The 21,433-nt window shown below is 37.7% G+C and overlaps 2 protein-coding genes across 5 annotated transcripts in view; one reads left to right on the top strand and one right to left on the bottom strand.

Moving 5' to 3' along the window:
* XPA (XPA, DNA damage recognition and repair factor) overlaps window positions 1-12,725 on the top strand; it is a 28,473-nt gene extending 15,748 nt beyond the window's left edge. Inside the window, exons 5-7 of one of the 2 annotated variants that reach the window (XR_002181290.2) lie at window positions 1,300-1,417; window positions 4,424-4,664; window positions 11,477-11,613. Coding sequence is in view for 1 of the 2 variants with exons in the window: in XM_019966256.2 (XP_019821815.1) it covers window positions 1,300-1,417; window positions 11,477-11,625 (267 nt within the window). In the remaining variant the exon portion in view is untranslated. Of the gene's footprint in view, window positions 1-1,299; window positions 1,418-4,423; window positions 4,665-11,476 lie in introns of both variants that reach the window. The other variant, XM_019966256.2, reaches the window with a different exon arrangement.
* A 673-nt stretch (window positions 12,726-13,398) lies between these two features.
* NCBP1 (nuclear cap binding protein subunit 1) overlaps window positions 13,399-21,433 on the bottom strand; it is a 38,558-nt gene continuing 30,523 nt past the window's right edge. For all 3 annotated transcript variants that reach the window (XM_019966250.2, XM_070794796.1, XM_070794797.1), the window contains 5 exons: window positions 20,929-21,032; window positions 19,187-19,301; window positions 17,808-17,936; window positions 16,896-17,009; window positions 13,399-15,226 (listed from right to left, as the gene is read on the bottom strand). In XM_019966250.2, the coding sequence (XP_019821809.1) occupies window positions 15,113-15,226; window positions 16,896-17,009; window positions 17,808-17,936; window positions 19,187-19,301; window positions 20,929-21,032 (576 nt within the window). In that variant the 3' untranslated portion in view covers window positions 13,399-15,112. The remainder of the gene's footprint in view (window positions 15,227-16,895; window positions 17,010-17,807; window positions 17,937-19,186; window positions 19,302-20,928; window positions 21,033-21,433) is intronic.

Genomic DNA, 21,433 nt, shown 5'->3' with positions numbered 1-21,433 from the left:
CACGTGTAAAACCAAATGTATACTGAATTTTCACTAAGTATTAGACACTGTTGATTAAAAGATTCACTGTTATGTACCACTGAAAATGAAAAAAAAATACTGGTATTTAGACAAACCCAGTGGAGAAGGAAAGGGCAACCCACCCCAGTGTTCTTGCCTGGAGAATCCCAGGGACGGGGGAGCCTGGTGGGCTGTCATCTCTGGGGTCGCACAGAGTCGGACACGACTGAAGTGACTTAGCAGCAGTCCTCTCTTATCACTTGGTGCTTTTATTTTACTGAACTAATGTCATTAGACTTACTGTAGTTTTTTTTTTTCCCCTTTTGCTATAAGTCATGCTTGTGTGTACTTAAAAAGGAAAATGCAGCTACCACAGATTTATTAAGGTATTCCTAAACTTCCTTACATTCAGAGTCCAATTCTTCTGAACCACTTTTTGACTCAGTTGCTAAAATACCATTAAGTACATTAGTGATGCAGCATTTTCAGGGATGTTAAATTGTGGAAAATGTGATATTAGAATTTATGAAATAACAGTATATATCACTTTGTGTTAAGAAATTTCAGTTTGGCTTTATTGATGGACATTTTGGTCCCCTTAACATATTGAGAGAGATACCTTGAGCAAGTTCTCAGTGTGTATATTATTTCCCTAAATGTAAATAAATGTTTGCAAGGAGTATTTCTATGTATATACTCTTTATAATATTTAATATATTATGTATTATAGATATATAAAATTCAAAGGTTTTAAACTAGAATAAAGACTTTTTAGATCATTCAGCTACAAAAGTTTAAAAAAATTCATATTTTGAAGATCAAAAATTAGTTGAATGGATGTAAACTGTTATTGATTCAGAAGTAGAGTAGCATTGATTGATTTCCTATGATGGGAGATTTTTAGAGATGACCTCATATTTAGATCTGCTATGGCTAATTGGTTAGCAATTGTTTTTTTTGGTGATCCTGCCAAAATTCATCAAATTTTTGATTCATGTGAATACAAAAAAGCAATTGCACTCAGAGGGCAGCTTTATTTATATATACACAGGCATCCCTGGTTCTATTGTGCTTCACAAATACGTAATCTGATTCATCATTTATTTACTGAGGGTTTGATAAGTTTAGATATAGATATTATTAGAGTTTTTTTCTTATCAGTATTTAAGATCTTTTAAATTTCAAATAAATATTTATAAAGTTTCACTTGATTATTCTTTGAGACCTATGGATTTAATAATTATAACTATTTTACAGCAATGAATCACAACTAATTTAAATATGGATTCTGTATTTCAGATTGTGAAGAGGTCTCTTGAAGTTTGGGGTAGTCAGGAAGCATTAGAAGAAGCGAAAGAAGTTCGACAGAAAAATCGAGAAAAAATGAAACAGAAGAAGTTTGATAAAAAAGTAAAAGGTAAGTGGCTGCATTTACATCATGAAGGACTGTGCTCTACTGCTTTGCAAAAAGCCTTTAGCTAAGTTCTTCCAGTTTAAAGATATAATTGAATTTTATTTTTTTCCCCATAAATTTAAGAACAAAAGGCTTAAAGTTTGGGTAGGTTGGTGTTTGAGAGTCTTAAGTCCAAATTTCACAATACTGCGATTCTAAAAAAGCATGTAAGCCCTCATCTTAAAGTGAATCATAGTTTTGTATAGGAATGGTAGTAGGGTCAGGGATGTGCCTCTGGTTAAAGATTTGGCATTAGTTCAGTCTTGAATATGACCCGCAGGGTTATCCAAAGTGAGATTTCTACCAGGAAACCTCTCTAATTGCTTAACGTGAAGGAGCGATGTCTTTAAGTCTTAGTCATCTAACTTCACAACTAGAAGGTGCCTTCTAATGTCAGATAGTCTGTCTAATCATTTTTATTTTTATATGAAAAAAAGTTCTGGAAAGGTAGAGTGACTTGTTACATAGTTTCTGGAAAGTTGGGACTGGAGCCAAGATGTCATGACTGAGAGTCTGCATTCATTCCTCTGACCATACATCTGTCTATCTGTGTTACTCTCCATTCCTTTGTCCATCTGCCTCTGTATTTATTTGTCCATCCATCCATGCATATGTGCAGAAGTCTGTCTATCCATCTGTCCGCCAGTGTATCCAACAGTTACTATGTCCCAAGCACTGTGCTGATACAAATGCTGAAATCACAGGTTATCAGAGGAGAAAAACTGGTAAAGTCGTCATCATGTGGTAAATACTGTGACAGTGATGAGCATAAGCTGTTAGAGGAGCGCAAAGAGCACTTGTTGCTGTGGCACAGAAGCCCCAAAGAGAGTCTTAAGTAAGTAGGCATAAATGTTCTTCAGTAACCAGAGTCCCACTCTGGTGTCTAGTTTATATAGATAGCATGTATTCTGTGTATATACAGGGTTATACATATACTAAATCGATCCATTTAAAATGAGTATTTTAGCCATCATAAGTAATTTTGCTTATTTTTTAGGATTTAGAAGAGGTTTTGGAGGGTGAATGAAGATAGCTGAGATGTCTTAAAAACAAAAGAGCAAAAAAAAAATTGAATGTCAGCGTACTTTGTTTCTTCTTATTGTGAGGGACTGCTTTCCACCTTTTCAGTATAAGAGTAATTCATGTGCAGTACAGAGAAGTTAGAAAACTACAAAGAACTTATAGCCCATAATTATACTACCCAGAGACAGTCATCAGTAACAGTTTAATGTCTGTTTTTCCAGTTCTTTTTTATGCATAGGCCCTTACATTTTTTTTTTATAAAAATGGAAGCACCATTGGACATTTATGAAATTCATAAAGTTTATCGATCCTTTATCTCTGTATCTCAGTTTCTTCAACTATAAAAATGATGATAATACCACCCACCATATAAAAGTTTTTGTAAGGAATCAATGAGACATTATATGTAAGTTGCTTAGACAAGAACTAGGGCAGAGTGATATCCCGTAGGTAATATTACTGTGCGATATTATACCTGTTATAAGAACGTGGCAGCTCTGCATGTGCTGCTTTAGAAGAGCACTCTTTAGAGAAAAGTTTCATTTTTTCCCCCATAGATACGATATAATGGAGGCAGGTAAAAAATTCACTTATATATCCTTGGACTTGTTCATATATTTATCAGTTATTACTTTATTCTTTGATTATGGGATGGGAAGAAGAGTTAGGTGTGTTTCAGGTTTCCAATTTGACATTCTTAATTTTGATTACAAATGAAAATTTTGATATATAAATTGATTGACTTAACAGTGAAGAATAAAAATCAAAGTTGAATTTAAAAGAAGTTAAGACATAATCTCATGATAAATACATCTTTATATAAATTATAGTTACTTAACATACTTCCTAAATCAGAGAGTAAGCACATTTTTCTTTCTTTGTAGAGAGCTTTCCTATAGCATACTGTGCCATGTAAGAGGATTTCATTGAAGGATCATCCCCACATTGGCCACTGCTGTACCACCATCTTCCAAAATACCTGTGGGGCCAATTGAGAGGATTTGGAAAGGCTTCTTTTGAATTTGGTCCTTTTCTTTAATCTCTTCCATGTTTTACCCCAAGCCTTCCTCTCTTCCAGCATCAGGGAATCCCTTGATGGGAGGGGTAAGGTAACAGAAGGTACCTTAAGGGGTGTGAAAGAGGAGGGCATATTTATAGACTAATCATATATCAGCCTAAGGCTTTTGTTAACTCCAGCTCCTTGAATCTTTTCAGCTCTTCCCTTTCAGCTGCCTCTTTAAACCACTTCCCCATGGTCTTTTGGCATAGACAATAATATACAGATAAAGGAATTAGGAACTTGTACCTTCAGAGTAAAATACTTTTTGAAAAGGGTCTGTCTGTAATTTTACTTAGATACTGTTTCTGTAGTTTGGTCAAGATGTTCACTAAAGGCGGCTGAATTCTGATAATTTGACAACAAAAGGCATCTGTTTAATTTCTTTATTTTTTTAATAAAACAGTTCTATTAAGATATTCACACCTACTAAATACCATGATTAGAACATTTCTTTCAAGATTTACACAATTAGCCTAGATAATTTTTTTTAAAAGTATAAACTCAAATATAATTGGCTATATTTCTCACTATGTTAAATTTCTGCTATTAACCACCAGATGAAGTACTATGCATTTTCCTCATCCTTGAAGAGTTTGGATTTTCCCTGAAGTTTTTCCTGGAGCTCTTAAGACTGGTTTCTTTAGTTTATTCCTTGTTTGGATGAAGCATGTTTTTTGAGGAAATTTTTCCAAGTGGTTACTAGAGGGGTATATTTTCCAAGACCCTGTTAACAAATCTAAGAATGTTTTTCTGTTTCTCTTGCATTTGAAAACCTGAGTTCCCTCTGAGTTGTATAAGCATTGTTCCATTGTCTTCTGGTGTTTAATGTGCAGAGGTCAATGCCGTGCCTTCTTTAATTATGGCTTCTTCTTGTTGATTTGCTTTAGAAGTTGGTGGATATGTTCCTGTCCTCCTGACTAGGCCACAGAGGGCTGAGAGTGGAGTAGACACTGTAGAGATTAGAAACAAGGAGCTTACTATGCAGTTTGCTCAGAAGGCTCAGGACAGAGAGGAATAAAAGCAAGTCTAAAAGTTTTCTTAGTTGAAAGAATTGGAACCTGGTTCCTCTTGATCTTCTGATTTTGATCCACAAAGAAGCTGACACAAAGTTTACTTCTTTATAGAAAGGTAAGAGATTACATTTACCTGCTTTAGAATATGGTCTTCTACTTTAGCAATTTGAGAAAGAATTGATCTTAACTAGAGAAGAAAATTATAGATGGTATATAAGGGGGGTGTGTGTGTGTGTGTGTGTCTGTATAAATTTAGATAAAGTGAAAGAGAATTTTCTCATTGGCAAATTCAAATTGTTCAAATTCGCATTGACTCTCTTAGATCTGAGAAGGCAGAAGTAGAAATGATGGCATTACTGGTGCTTAGTTTAACTAGATTTTTATAAAGGCAATGTGTGTTGGCCTTGATATTGGATGGAAACTTTGGTGCAAATACACAGAACATTCTGGGTTTGGATGGCTCCTTTCCACAGATAAGGTGGCTGTAAAGTTTTTCTTTAAAGTTATACTCAGCTTTCTCTTAATACTGGTAGAGGTTCAGTTCAGTTCAGTTCAGTCGCTCAGTCGTGTCCGACTCTTTGCAATCCCATGAATTGCAGCACGCCAGGCTTCCCTGTCTATCACCAACTCCCGGAGTTCACTCAGACTCAGGTCCATTTAGTCTTCTTAAAAAAAAAAAAAAAAAAAAAGGATTAATTTTCATTGTTTGTTAGTGTGCACTTTTTTTCCCCAAAAGAAGTGGGTAAGAAAATCCCATGTGGGGCTCCTTCTCAGTTTGTGAAAAATACCTGGTGGCTCAGACGGTAAAGCGTCTGCCTGCAATGCGGGAGACCAGGGTTCGATCCCTGGGTCGGGAAGATCCCCCGGAGGAGGAAATGGCATCCCACTCCAGTACTTTTGCCTGGAAAATCTCATGGACAGAGGAGCCTGGTGGGCTCCAGTCCATGGGGTCGCAAAGAGTCGGACACGACTGAGCGACTTCACTTCCACTTTTTTCACTTTCTCACTTTCTCAGTTTGTGAACATTTTACGTTCTGGGCCTGTGGTTATATTTATGGATATTTTGGGGCTTCTCGGAAGAGTTTGAAAGACAGAGTTTCCTATCCTTGGTTTCTGGAGGACAAAGATCAAAGCTTCTTAAGTTTTGTTATTTCTTGGCGATTTTTCCCCCTCTAGTTACTGGTGGGCACCCTGTGTCAAAACTTCCTGCCCTCCCATCAGGTATTTAGCTGTACGTGGTCTCCCTCCACTAATTATTTTATTGTAAGTCTACCTCCTAAGCAGCTCTGGGCTTCTTTGAATACAGGCTGCCTCTTTTGCAAAATTAAGATATTAAGCTGGATGAAATACAAATTTTAGAGTGGTATAAAATATATTTTTCACTGAAACAAGCATTTAGGGGAAAATGCCTTTGGGTAAAAAATAGAAGCGGTCTCTGAAGCTAATCAGTAGTAGCAAGACTGATGGTTACCATGAACATTTTTGTAACCTTCCAAGAGAAGTAGTCCACAGTTTGCTGTGTTGTGAAATTCTAGGCCAGCAGGACCAGGAGGTGGCAACATGGCAAACTGCTGTTCTGTTCGCCAGTCTCAGGCTTTCAGGCCTGCTTGGCACATCCCTTTCCACCCCCAGGGTTTCCCTAGCTCTCCTGAGGCCTAGCAGACCTTTTCTCACTCTTCTGAAGTCTCTGACCTTACTACCCTCTTTTCAATCTCAGCAGTAGTAGTTGACCTCTACTTTCCTAAGTTTTAAGTTGCTTAAATGAAGTAATGTGAAAAGCTATTACTAATCTGTAATCAAACAAATGTTTTATTTCACCAGATGTTGACATTTTTCCACTTGCTTTTTTCTCTTTCGTTCACACACATATTTTGCTGAACCATTTAAGAGTTATTTGGAGACATTGTGATTCTTAATACTTCAGCATTTATCTACTATAAATGAGGACATTTTTCTACTGACTAGAAAATACCACACTCAAACTGTACATTAATACAACACTGTTACCCAGTATATAATCTACATTGTCTTTCCCCAAGTGTTCCAATGTCCTTTATAGCTTTTCAGTTGTTGGATCCAGGGGCCTGTCAAGGATGATGCATATCCAGAGTCTCTTTTTTTCCTCAGCCTTTTTCTTTTACAATTTTTGAAGAGTCCAGGCTACCCATTTTCCGAAATGTCCCTCCATTTTATTAGCAGCTTGTTTCCTCGTGATTGTATTTGGATCAGTCACCTCAGGAGATGCGTGGTATCACTGCAGTATCTGCCAGATTTCCCCATTATAAAGGTACCCTTTCCCCTTTATAATTAATAGGAAATCTGTGGGGTGACTCTTAACACTATGTGAATTTCTCATTCCTTAAGTTTCATTCAGTGGTTTTAGCACACAGGTTGAATCTTGTCTGAGTCAGTTATTATTAGGGTAAATATAAATGGTGACTTTCTATTTCTGTTATTTCTACAGTTCTTATTTGGTTTCTTTTGGAAAGAAGAGCTTTTTTTAGTAGCAGTTGGAACCAGGATTCTTATTCTCAAGTCAGTGGTACAGTGTGTCCACTCCTTGTTGTTTAGTCACTTAAGTTATGTCTGACTGCAACATCAGGGACCGCAGCACGCCAGGCTCCTCTGTCCTCCACGATCTCCAGGAGTTTGCTCAAGTTCGTGTCCATTCAGCCAGTGATGCTATCTAACCATCTTATCCTCTGCCAGCCCCTTCTCCTTTTGCCTTCAGTCTTTCCCAGTATTAGGGTCTTTTGCAATGAGCTGGCTCTTCATGTCGGGTGGCCAAAGTATTGCAGCTTCAGCAGTAATCCTTCCAGTGAATATTCAGGGTTGATATCCTTTAGGATTGATTGATTTGATCTCTTTACCATCCAAGGGACTCTCAAGAGTCTTCTCCAGCACCACAATTTGAAAGCATCAGTTCTTTGGTGCTCAGCCTTCTTTATGGTTCACTCTCACACCTGTACGCAATTACTGAAAAAACCATGGCTTTGACTATACGAACCTTTGTTGGCAAAATGATGTCGCTGCTTTTTAATATGCTGTATAGGTTTGTCTCCACCCACAGTGATTTTGGAACCCAAGAAACAAAATCTGTCATTTCTTCCACTGTTCTCCCTTCTGTTTGCCAAGAACTGATGGGACTGGATGCCATGATCTTTGTTTAACGTGTTTCAAGCCAGCTTTTTCACTCTTTCACCCTCAAGAGGCTGTTTAGTTCCTCTTCACATTCTGCAATTAGAGTGGTATCATCTGCCTATCTGAGGTCATTATTTCTCCTGGCAATCTTGATTCCAGCTTGTGATTCATCCAGCCTGGCATTTCACATGATGTACTCTGCGTATAAATTAAACAAGCAGGGTGACAGTATATGGCCTTGTTGTACTCCTTTCCATTATTCATCTTAATGCCCAAATTTTGCCAGTGGACGTCCCTTCAATGTAGCTCCTGTCTTTTAAAAAATGTTTTTATTTGGAAATGATTTCAAACTTACATAAAATTGCAAGGATAAGAATGGTACAAGGGACACCCATATATTCTTCACCTAGATTTACCTATTATTGACACTTCATGCCATTTGCATTCTCTCTGCACATTTCTTTTTCTGAACCGTTTAAGAGTAGGTTGTGTACATTGCCAGCCTTTTTTATCCCTAAATACTACAAATGCGAATTTCCTAAGAATAGAAAGATTGTCTTATGAAAGTATAGTATCTATATTTTTACTTAGTCATCCAATTATGTCCTGTGTAGTTTAATCAGTTTAGTATAAAATCTAGGCTAGGACCAGGTATTGGCTTTAGGTACCAAGTCTTTCTAAATTTCTTTATTCTGGAGTATTTTCATAGCCTTATCGTTTATGACACTGGCATTTTTGAAGAAGTCTTTCCCCTTCCTCTATCTTTTTTACAGTAGTATTTTCCATGTGGGGTTTTTCTGATGTTTCCTGATGGTCAGATTCAGGTTATTCATTTCAGGTTGGATAGTACACAACTGATGTGACTTTTCCAGGGTATCATGTCTGGAGGCATGTGATATCCATCTGCCCTTAGTGGTGATGTATTTATTTTTTATTAGATAGGCAAAAGTCCTGTAAGACCATGTAAGTGCCTGCTTCTGTTCAACACTCCCCTTAAGTTTAGCATCCATCCATGGGTGGTTCTTGCCTGAACCTAGGATGATGGTTGCAAAAACTGTTTTCTAACTTCAGCACTCATTCCACATTTAACAAGTTGGAAGTCAGCCCTGATAGCATCCTCTCCCCTACTTATTTTTTACTGGTATGGATTCATTAATTCCTGTTCTTCTCAGTGGCTTTTGGTTAATTTCTGTCCTCAATTATTTTGGTGGTCAAATTGCCTCAGATTTGGGCCAACAGAAATATCTCCAGACTAGCTCTTGTGTCCTTTTGGCATGTCTTCATCATTCTTTGAGCACATCTTTCTAGCTCAAAATACACATATATGTATCAGTTCAGTTGAGTCACTCCGTTGTGTCTGAGTCTTTGCAGTGTCCATCGAGTCAGTTATGCCATCCAACCATCTCATCCTCTGTCATCCCCTTTTCCTCCTGCCTTCAATCTTTCCCTCCTGCCTTCAATCTTTCCCAGCATCAGGGTCTTCTCCAATGAATCAGCTCTTCACATCAGGTGGCCAATATATATACATTATATATCTATAATGTATGAGTTCACACCCAGTTCTAATCCAAAATTTAGGGTTTATTCTGGTTTTCTCCCTTTCCTTATTTGTAACTCCTTTCTCTGACAGTCAGAATCCTGATTTCCCTTATCCTTTATAATATGTGTAGTTCTTTGATTGGTGCTCCTGAATGTAACTAATTCCCCTTCATGTCTGCCTCCTCTCTAGGAGACCCTCCTTATTTAGCTTGGGCTCTGCCCACCCTACCACAGATGCTCACTTTACCTGTTACTCCTCATGGCTTTAGGTCTAGATTTTTCAGGTGGAGAAAGAAGTGGCAAAAAAGGAGACAGCAGGTTTTTATTAAATTTTTTTATTACTTCCTTTCTAGCACAAGTCTTTTCAGGACTGTCTAGTGAGTATTAAAGACAGGCTTTGTTCCTGTCGTTATAGACCTTGAGAGGTTAGTTGAAGAATGGGAAGAAAAGCCATAAAGTCAGAGTAAAACATTATGTTCAGTTGTGACAATTATGGACAGTAAGGTAGATTTTTGTTAAGTATTCTTTTAGTGTTAAGAAAACAATTTTCTTCTCTCTCAATTTCACAGAATGCTCAAATGGGGCAGAGGTTAGCTTAGTGATTGGCATGCAGTCACATTTTGAGGGATTTTCTTCATTGGGTAGTAAAGGAAAAGTGGCTGGAATAATCAGAACGAAGTTGAAAAGTAGGTATTGGAACTTGAACAGAAACATCTTCTTGTCATTATCTGAAACCATGAGGCATCTGTGCAGTTCTGGTTAGCATACTATTTTAAAAATATCCCACTTTTAAAATAAAATAAGGTTCTTCAGAATATGGGAGGATACAGGAATAAAGATTAGAGTTTAGACCATGATAAACTATCATGAAGTGTACGCACTGAAGCTTGAAAGCAGCCTGAAGTAGAGCGCTTTTCATACCGGAAGTGTATGAAAAGGCAGCGCATCTTAGTGGTGAAGAACATGGACTGAGCTGGACTGTGCCTCTGCCTGTTTGACCTTAGGCACAACTTATGTAACCTCTCTGTGCGCTAGTTTTCTCATCTGTAAAATTGGGAAGATAGTTGTACTTATTACAAAGTGTTGTGAGGATTGAATGTGTTTAAATAAAGTACTTAGAACAGTGCCTGATACACAGCCTTATTTGTTTGCTTATCCGTATGATATAGTAAAGGCTAAACATAAAAAGATTCAAGTGGTATTTTGATACTACTTGCAGTAAAATGGATTAAAGAAAATGTGTGATTACTTGGTGTACTTTGATTTTTAAGGTTGAGATTATAGAAGGTAATGATCATACTCTCCCTTAGGTAGGGCAGCCATCAAAGACAATGCTGGATCATTGGTCAGAGTAGAAAAAATTTGCTTTTTTTATTCATTAAACCAGAAACTGAGATGTTATTAGCTTATTTTCTAATTAACACAAAGCATTTGGTAACATGCAGTGTGAACTTTATAATGTCCTGGTTGCTTTTCAGAGCATCCAACACAATTCAATTCTTTGTGAAAATGCTGTTTTGTATGATGTAGTAGGAAAAGTTCTCAACAATTGAAATACATGACCTGGGTTCCCCTGCTATTCATTGTTCAGTTTTCCTACTTGCAAAATAAAATGAAGTAAAACAACTCTATAGTTCTTTCCAGCTCTTAGTAGCCAGTGATTCTTTTCTTTGTTGTACTTTGTAACAATTACTGTAACAATTACAATTTGTCTCCTAAAATACTGCTGTCATTCCATAAAATAAAGAATTCAGTAGATATAAGGTCAGTTGCAGAAGCAGCTTTTCTAAGATGAAACAGCAGAGTGGCTGGGTTCTTGGCTTTCTAGTTTTCTTGCAGTTTGACTTGCCTCTTAGAGAAGTGGCTCCTGACTATGAGGAACTTAAATCCTTATCCTCAGTCGTCCCAGCTGATTCCCCTCTCATTCTTTGGCATCCTGTTTTCCATAGTCAGCTGCTTAAACTATTCTTTGCCTGTCTTCTGAATCTAGTTTCTTGCTGTTCTTCTAATCCACATAACTCCATTTCTGAACCTCCTGTTTCAAACTAAAACCAACAGTGACTTGAAAGATTCCACAGACCAAACTAGTGAGCTAGGAAAGTAGGCTTGCCAAAACTGTATCATTAGTTTTGACTTGTTATAAAATTAAGGCATAAACCATATTCGGTTAAACACAGCTGAAAAGCAATGGACTTTTAATTCAGCTGAATAGCACCACTGAACAATTGGCTTTTATTTTTTCCTTAGAATTACGGCGAGCAGTAAGAAGCAGTGTATGGAAAAAGGAAACAGCTGCTCATCAACATGAGTATGGGGCTGAAGAAAAGCTAGAGGATGACATGTACCGGAAGACTTGTACTGTGTGTGGCCATGAACTGACATATGAGAAAATGTGATGTTAAGTGATCTGTTCTACAGTGTGGAAATTTAGATTGGTCCTGTTCAAAATTCACCAAAATGTAAAGTCTTCACAAATGAATGAAACACTTGTATAAATAATGCTCCAATAATTATGTATGTTATGGCTTAACAGCAAGTTTCAGTTAAGGTCCAGCAGGTCTGGTGGGCAATACACTGAGTGTGTGACCATTTTTTCTATAATAAGGCTGGGAGCTGAGCAATAGAATGGGTTTAAAAGTGTTAGCTTAGAGCTAAAACTGAGAAATAACGACCAAGGCAAACCCTCGATTGAGGTTAAGAGGAAGAGCTTTTAGCAGTAAAGGCAAAAGCTGGCCGAGCTGGATTCATATCCCAGGAACCAGCAGGGATGGTGGTAGACCACTGCACCCCAGACCCTGGGCCAGGTCTTCTAGACCATGTCTGTCTCTAAGTCAGGGTGCGAGGGAGCTTTGCTGGGACAAGTTTTCTGTATCCTTAGGGTTTATGATAGATCTTAATATCAGTGTCTGGATATCCCTTTTCAAATCTGGGTAAAATAGAAAAACATCTAAACTGTTTGTTGATCAAAGGTAATGATAACTTGTTAACATTTGCTGAGCATGTTCCATGTGTCATGCAAACAAACACTATGCAAAGTGCCTTACAGGTATTCTCATGTAACCCTGGGAGGGAAGACCGCTTGCTTCTATGTTTATGTAGCACTTCTAAAGGAATGGTAACCTACAACCTGACATCACCCCAGACATTTGGATCAAGTTTCAATAGTCGAATATTACCCTATCTTGTCAAATGGGTTACAAGGTAGTTACCTGGTAAGAGCAATTGATCCCAAGTGCTTGATTAACGGGTGTATGCATTTTTTTTTTTTTTATAAAAACAAATTCAAGATAGATAATTTCAAGTTGTTCTTTGACAGGACTTTTTATCTTACTGCTACAAATAGGAAGTTTTTATACATTTTCATGTTTTTCTTCAGATCAGCTCTTGGAGATTATGCTTGAAGAAGGGCAAAAGTCAAAACAAGTCAAAGCCAAAGACTTGAAACTGTAATTACTAATTGTTCCTCTATAAGTATTCAATACAGAAATGTCTAATATGTTTTTCGAATGTTGATTTTTTTCATGTGCTATGCTGAATATTACAGCTCAGTAAAAACCAATTCTGAATGGGCAGCAAGACCTTCTTTGGACTAAACAAAAAGCTTCCAGCAAGTAATTAGGGGTTCAGGCTGCTGACCACTGCATTGGGAGATAAGGAACCCTTGAACCACCACATGGACATAGTTTCAGATTCCATTTACTAGCTGTGGACCTTGGGTAAGTTATTCAGTGGGCCTGTTTTTATCTGTCATATAGGCATAATAATCTAATGACTGTCATGATGATTAAATATGGCAAATCTATAGCAAATGACACGTAAGTTATTAATGAGCATGTATTATCGAGACCAGTATAGCTAAGACTTGTCTCCTTGAGGTGGGCTTCCAGTCAGTCGCTCTTTACCTTCATCAATTTAAGACAGTCCTGGTGTCCAGATATCATTGACAGCCAGATATGCTCTACTCAGGTCGCCAAGTTCTGTCCTCATCATTCATTTTCGGATATAACTGTAGATTATTAGTAAGTTATAGAAATCACTGCTAAGTACTTTTCAGGAAAAGCAAGCAAACTTTATCTTCATTTGAAGTGCTGAGTAATTCCTGTGAGATTTAGAGTCAAGGAAAACAAAAATTATGTTTACTTGGACAAAAGCATGTTAAATGGCATCAGTGTAGTTTAATATTGATTTATTGCAAGGTGCGATGTACAGTGTGACGTGCCATTCTTTTGTCTCTGGGAGCTTCATTTTTGGGGAGAGCAATTGTTGAATGTTTGTTTCTTCAGAATTCAATCTCTGGTTTGGTTTTTCCATACACCTAGTTTGCCAGACTGGATCAGAGCAGGGTCACATCAGTGAGCAGTTGTTAGAAGCAACCATTACATGTGAAGAGAGGGTCTAAGAGAAAGGAGGTGGATCAAGTAAAAGTGTAAATAGCCACACTTTGCAATACATTATGAAAGGATCACAAAGCAGCTTCAGGGTCAAAGTTACCAAAGCCTTAAATGGTTATCCTTTAGCTTCTTGAGGACAGGAGCTGTTTCTAACTCATTACATAGTTTGTGGGAAGGAGGAACAGGATAAACAAAAGAACATTAGCTAAGCGCTTGGCTTTTAGTTCCTGCCAGTAACTTGCCGTGCACCTGTAATCTTGTGATTATTTGTCTTAAATGGTATGGTGTTTTAAAATCCTAGGAATTTCCATCTACTGAGTAGACTATATTCTGTAGCCATTAAGTATATGGTAAACCAAAGAGACCCCATATATTATGCACCATAAACTTATGATGTACAAAGTTTAAAAAAAACACCTATATTGTATAAATGAACAAAGCTACTTCAGTTGTGGGATTATTGCTAAATTTTTTCAAAGGTTCAATTAAATAAAAACTAAAAATGCTAGAAATGTGGAATGTCAGATAACCCCTTGTTATTTTACAATGTACTTTTCTTATCTTAGTTAAGCCTCAACACCATATAGGAAACAGGTTTAGGAATTAGTAGTTACTTGGACCAGATTCCACAGAAATAAAATCCAAACCTACATCTAACACTAGGCATTAGTCAGTCTAGCTACTTCTAAGTCACAATTTAACACGAAATTCACTATATGAGCTGGGATAGATCTGTCTCAGATTTGAGATCACCAGATATTCTAAGATGATAATTCCAAACTTGTCTGCATATTGCAATTACCTGGGAGCCTTAAGAACTACCAGATATGTCTGTGTTTGAAAGACTGTGGTTTAATTATTAATTTAAAAATAACTTTAGAGAGCCCCAGGTGATTTATGTTCAGATTTAGGAATTGCTACTCTGGTAACTTTTTAAATAGTATCTTAAAAATACTACAGTAATTAAAAGTATTTTGAAAAGAAAATTTCAGATGGAGGTATTTTACAAAGAAACCACTAAAGTAGACTGAGATGATAAATCATGAAATACCAAAAGTTTAAAAAACATTTTTAGTTTTATTTCAGCCATGTTAGGTTATTACCCACGAGCTGTGAAAAGCTATGCTACTTGATAATAAATTCATCAGTTCTATATACTACTTGGTAAATAAGCTTGACCCTCTAGTGTTTCACATACCTCATATTAGTTATCTTTTGTGCCTTAAGGAGAAAAAAAAATCAGAGAAAAGTTGTATTTGTCACATATATGATACATCCTATGTATTATCACATTATTGTCATTAGGGAATATCTGCTTTTTAGGGGAAACTAAGGGTAATCAATACCATATTTCTTCACTGTCCTCCTCTCTCTGTTTCTTTCAGAAAGTGACAGGATGCTACAAGAAAGCAAGCATTCAAACAATCAAAAATAAGACAGATTATTTTGAGATCTTTTAAAAAAATCTTGAAAGGGAAAAAAAAAATGACCCTTAGGCCTGCAGGGCACAGAACTGCTGGAACACAGCCAGGATGTGAGGGTCTAATTCAGCAGTGAAGAGCAGGTTCTCCAGGGTCACCATGTACTGCTGGATTATTTGGTGATGCTGTAGACACAGAAAAGGGCGTAAATGTTTAGGTTAGGAAAATAGCACATAAGCAATCTCAGAGAAGATTCCCCTAAAGCCCACCCACATTGTGGAGTGATGCAAAAGAGCAGAGAAAAAAGTGGTTTAACTGGTAGGAATAACAACCCTGGAAAACCCGAATATTGAGAAAATGTAGGGGGAAACGAAAAAGAAAAAAATGATGGTCAATAATTTAAAAATTCAGTTCTGGTCTGTTTCTATGCAACTCATAATTCAAAGCAGTGGCAGCACCACCTGCTACTATTCTAGATGACTTCAGCTGGTTCTTTGCCCTAATTGAAAGTGAAGTCGCTCAGTCGTGTCTGACTCTTTGTGACCCCATGGACTGTAGTCTACCAGGCTCCTCAGTCCATGGAATTTTCCAGGCAAGAGTACTGGAGTGGGTTGCCATTTCCTTCTCCAGGGGATCTTCCCAACCCAGGGATCAAACCTGGGTCTCCTGCACTGCAGGCAGATACTTTACCATCTGAGCTACTAGGGAAGCCCTTCCCCTAATTAGGACAGACTATATAGTATGACTTTTTTAAAGTTGCCCAGACAAGGAATGAACTATGAAAAAGAAATTTTGGAAATCATTTCCTTTTTTGGTTAGGGCATTAAGCAAAGAGATGTGTTAAGAAAAAAATATTTAACCTATTTATATTTCAGAATTACCCAGTGATCTGTTAAGTATTCCACAAAACAGGAAACCCAAAACTCACTGTTTTTTTTATCTTTTAAAATAGAGGTCATCTGTTTTACTGAAAATCAGTGACTTATTGAGCCTAACTGGAAAAAATTGTCAGAAAATCAGAGTTTCTTCTACATGTACATATATAAACTTTAATATACTCAGATTCCTATAGGATCAGGCTTTACTCTAGATTTTTCAAGGAACTTTTTTCCCCCTTTAAGCCTTCTGCTTTAATCACTCTTGTCTGGGACAGATAAGGACTTGCTTGGGGTGTTGGTGTCTGAGGATACCACTCTACTTCAAATCTTTAACTTAAATCTAACAGAGGATGTGTTGCAGTCTGCTTTCTGTAAGAACCTCAGGGAACTATTAATAGCGCCTCCAGAAGCACTGTTACCATTTGAACTTTGGATTTATAGAGGTTCTTAAAATCTTATTACTCTTCCCTTAGCATTTTTCTATTTTATGTTACAGCCAGGCTCTCCAACAAAGAGAATGGCAATTAGGAGTCTGAGTGATATAGAGCCGATTTTAAGCCTAAATATTCTGATGAGCAATGGTAGGAACAAATGGACACTAACTAAAGGGCTTTACAGGTACTATATAACCTAACAAACTTTATGCTTTTTTTTAAAACGGAGGATCCCTGTGGCTGAGAATGTGCTGTGTTTAGTGGCTCAGTCATGTCCAACTCTTTGCAACCCCACCAGGCCCCTCTGTCCATGGGATTTCTCAGGCAAGAATACTGGAGTGGGTTGCTATTTCCTTCTCCAGGGATCAAACCTGGGTCTCCTGCAATGCAGGCAGATTCTTTACCGACTGAGCAACCACTGCTTAAGTCATGTCATTTTGAAGCTCTATTATTTACAGATTGCATTCTAACTGAGCTAGGAGAGAATTCCCATGGCTGAGATTAGTGATGTTTATTATTCCTAATCAAAGTTTTCCACAAACCTGTAGGAAGATCTGTTGGAGCCTCTCTATACAGTTCTTATACCATGGTGTTAACACACTGGTCCCGTCAGTTTCACAGCGTACTAAGTGCTCAGTCAGGATCATGATAAAACGCTGGAAATAGGGTACAAAGTTCCAGAGGTGTTAGTAAAAAGTCTTATACTTCAGAAACAATCACACTTTTGACCAAGAGACCTCGAAGGTATTGCTTGTTTCACCCTGTCTTTGTGGTGTGTATCCCTTTCTTGATTCAGTAAATACTGAAGTGTAGAAAGGCAGACCAGTGGTAACATGAGTTGTTTAGTCTTTAGTCCCTAAGTTGTTTTTGACTTTTTGCAACCTCATGGACTGTAGCCCACCAGACTCCTTTGTCAACGGGATTCCTGGGTAAGAATACTGCAGTGGGTTGCCCTTTTCTTCTCCAGGGGATCTTCCCTTTCCAAGGGGTCAAACCCACATCTCCTGCATTGGCAGGAAGACTTCTTTACCACCGAGACACCTGGGAAGCCTGATGAGGTGAGCAGCACATCATTTTGGCAATACAAAAGTAATCTAACCGTTAATATTTAGATTACTAATGCTAGTAATTCTTCTTAGAATCTGTTTTAAGGACATAATCAGAAATGTTAACAGGAATGTATACACAAAAATCTTCAGGACGGAAAGCAATCATCTAAACGGATCTACAAGTACTTAATAATAGCATCCCCCATTTTTTTTTAAGCAAGAAGAAATATACATGCTAATAACAGAATTACCTCCAATTAGTGAACTTTTATTTCCTGTATAAATTTTTATACATTTAAGACCTTACAGATAAGCATGTATTACTTCTAATGATTAAAAACATTTTTTAAAATTAAAGAAATATACTGGTTTTTTTGAACCTATCAATGTCCCAAGTCACGATACCTGAAATATGACAAGGAAGAGATTCTTTTGTTCACTCTGAGCAGATTCCACTTTTTCCTGCAGTCTTTCTATTTGTTCTTCAAGAGCCCCATCTTTCCTGTCACTGCTTCTGTCATCATCATCACTTCGCTACAGAATGCAAAGGAACAAAAAGAAACGACCATTTAGAATTCCAGTGTATTAAAACCCCAACAAGCAGACCTGAGGATTTTACTGTGCATGATCAAATACTATCTGAAGACTTGCATTCCACAAGAAAAGAACCAAACATACAGGCAAACATCCAACATCTTGTAAGTGCTTATCTAGGCCAGGGAAATTCAATGGCACTTGTCCTGGGTAATGGCATTGGGTTTCCTATATAGCAGAATGAATTATGCCTTTTACAGGATAGTCCACTCAAGGAGGAAATGTATGTCACAGTCTTCATTCAAAATGAAAACAGCTTTGGAAAATGTACAGTTGATTCTTGTTATTCACGATGGTTGTTTTATGAAATTGCTGTGAACTCTGAACAGTGAACTGTTGCTCCTAGGAGAAATATAGGGCTAGGGTCTTGGGAACCTCTCATCACAAAACTTTTTTGTTAACATAAATCTGCACTGCCCTCACAATAGCCACACGTGACTACTGAGCACTTAAAATGTGGTTAGTGTGACTAAGGAACTGAATTTTACATTGTATTCAAATTTTATTAAAGTTACATGTGGCTAGTGGTTATTACATGGACACCACATATCTAGAGAACAGGGTGGCGTGAAGTCAAGTCTCTGGAGTAGGTACACGTATAAAATGGGGATGATGCCATTTACCTTAACAGTGTCTTAGGTTTGTGTAAGTCATTAAACTTGCTTTTACCTTTTTCTGGTAAATGTGCGTACCACTGGAAAACTGTCATGAAGAACACCAGTACTATCTGCTAAATCTCAGGATACCTCCAGCTCACTGCTTCTGCCCCACATGACTACAACACTAAACATACTAATAATACGAGGAGTATTTTATGGGTCCGGGAAAGACTGTCTCCTCTTGCCCTGCTCCCTCCCCACCCCTGTACCAGGGAAGGGGTGAACACCATCAGTCTTCTCTCTCTTTCCCTCTTGCATCACAAACTTTTATAGAAACACAAGTGTCCTCCTTCCTTCTCCTTCGGGAAGGCAATAGGATGGTAAAGTATGGAAAAAGCAAGCTTTGTGGCTTGCTAAACAGGTTCACCATGCAGGAAAACGAGAGCAGCAGACACCAGTCCTTCCCTTTCCTCCATTTCTACAAACAGCTCTGCATGATTTGGTCTCAAAAAAAAAAGCTCCCATCAAGGCAGTAATATTCTCAATGATTTCTTATTTTCTTTGACCATTTACAGTCGACACAAGACTTACCCGTTTGTGTTGTCTTGCGAGTTTTTCTTTAGCCTCTTCTAGCTCTTTCTGGATCTTCAGAACGTGTTTGTTCATCTTGCGAATTGTGGAGTGCAAGATTTCCCAAACAAACAATCTTAAAGTAATAAGGCATTTGGTTACTGTATGTTAAACCATAAAGAAAATAAGACCTCTCAACTTTTGTAATCTACACATACTTAAGGTCTGATATAGCCTTCTATTCTTTAGGCAGAATAAGGTATATTTCTCCAGCAAGATAATTTTTCCTGTACTATCAATCATGCACACAATCTAGCTCTACCCATTAGATTCAGATGAGCTTCCTGAAGGCAATACTGGGTCCTTGTCATTTTTCTTACGTTCTATACTTCCATCCCCTACTAGACACACATAGAACATATGTGTACACAGTCAATGAAATGGCAAACCAGAAAAAACACCGTAGAAACAAAAACACATTTTTCTCTCTTTTGAGTGTAAACACTATGTATTGTGGTTTTTTTGAAATGGAAACCTAATCTGAGGCTCATTCACATGCTTTATACTAGCACAAACTCAGCCAATTCTCTTGGAACGTGTAAGAACCTCATTAGTTGATAATAGCTATCAACTGCTGGGCCTTTAGGAATGAGATACTTAGGTCAATTTTTCAAACTACTCAAGTACCAGGATCACCTGTAGGTGCTTTAAATGTTTATTGCATAAATATGAGTGTGTTTTAAGTAGCTTCTTAACTCCTTTTTATGTCTACAACATTATGTCTCCTAACTCCACGATATACAGCACAGAAGAGTACTTCCTTCTACAAGTTTTAATCTGGATGATGACAGTTTAAGTGGAATATAATAAAACAAGGTCTAGAATGTTAGCAAACAGGGTAAAGGAGCAGAGTACTTTAACTCTGCATCAGTCAGCTGGTCAGGAAAGGCTTTGCAGAATTAGAGTTGCAGACTAACTGTTTACAACTAACTAGTTGTAAACCACTAAAGATGATGGCTAACACATACTTGAGTGGTCAGTTTTCTGGGATGCCACACATCTGAGAATATCCTTCTGTTGCTCTCATTTCTGAGTGCCAACTTGGCTGGTATGATAATCTTAGACCACACTCCTTCACCCTAAAGATTCAGCTGAGTCCTAAGCCAATAACAAATACAGTGAAGAGGATAAAGGTTGTGATGGATATTTATGTCTTTGCAAGTAATGGGTTTCCTATTTTGTGTCATCTCCTGTTGTCCTAGTCCTGATCAGGTATAAACCCTGTGGACCCTGCTTCATGTATAAGAACCAAACTTAATGAAAGTCTCTTTCCTTTAGGAGGAATGAGTCAAGAGAGAATTTTCTGTGTATTACATCTAGGATTTTTATGACTGAGACCTCCTTCCCCCAGTGGCATTCAGGTGCCCACAGGCTTTCCTCAATCCCTCATAATGTGCACTTAACCTACAATGGACTGATTCCTGCCAGTTCCTAATGTGAGCTCCTGCCATACAGCCTGATCTCCCCACCCACAGTCTGGATCCTCTGTAAGCATTTCCACTTCTAAGTCCTACTTCACCTTGTGTGCGTCCCTGAGAGACGCTGCAGCCAGACTGGTGTGTGTGTTTCCACTGTGCAGGACTCTCTGCCACGTCCAGACTGCACCACTGTGATACGAGTATTAACCTGGTCTGAACCAGAACTTGGAGCTCATGTATAAGAATTCTTAGAGAATAGGAACTTTGTAAAATTACCCATTTTACCTAGTAAAGTCACGAGATAATTCTGAAGAGAAGATCCAATTTGCTACTGCAGCACAGTCAACAATCTGTGTACGAATCATCTTATCTACTAGTACAGCAATCATCTACAGTCAGAGGAAAGAAGTTATTCAGGTAAGTCACAGTTATATGTAGGCCACAATAATCCCACTGCTACAAAAGTTAAAATAGGATCGCTGTGAACATTCAGTAGCTATGGAACTGAACAATTTGACCATTAGGTCTCAAGATTTGTTTTCCCTTCTGCTTGGCTCTGGTACTTTTTGTAAGAATACAATAACACAAAGACTGAGCAAAAAGAAACTGTGAATGTTAACACTTAAGACATACTGACCAGATATTTAGTAATACATCTTTTGTTACCTGGATGTTATTGACTGTAGATGTTTCAGTATTCATTTATATAATAAACTGCTGGCCACAAGCATTAGTTAGTGCAAAAATATCCTGGTTAATAATGTGTCAAAGTTAACCCTAAAGTTTTATC

Source organism: Bos indicus, chromosome 8, assembly GCF_029378745.1.
Source record: "Bos indicus isolate NIAB-ARS_2022 breed Sahiwal x Tharparkar chromosome 8, NIAB-ARS_B.indTharparkar_mat_pri_1.0, whole genome shotgun sequence".
Taxonomy (NCBI): Eukaryota; Metazoa; Chordata; class Mammalia; order Artiodactyla; family Bovidae; genus Bos; species Bos indicus.
This window is presented reverse-complemented; position numbering and strand designations above follow the sequence as displayed.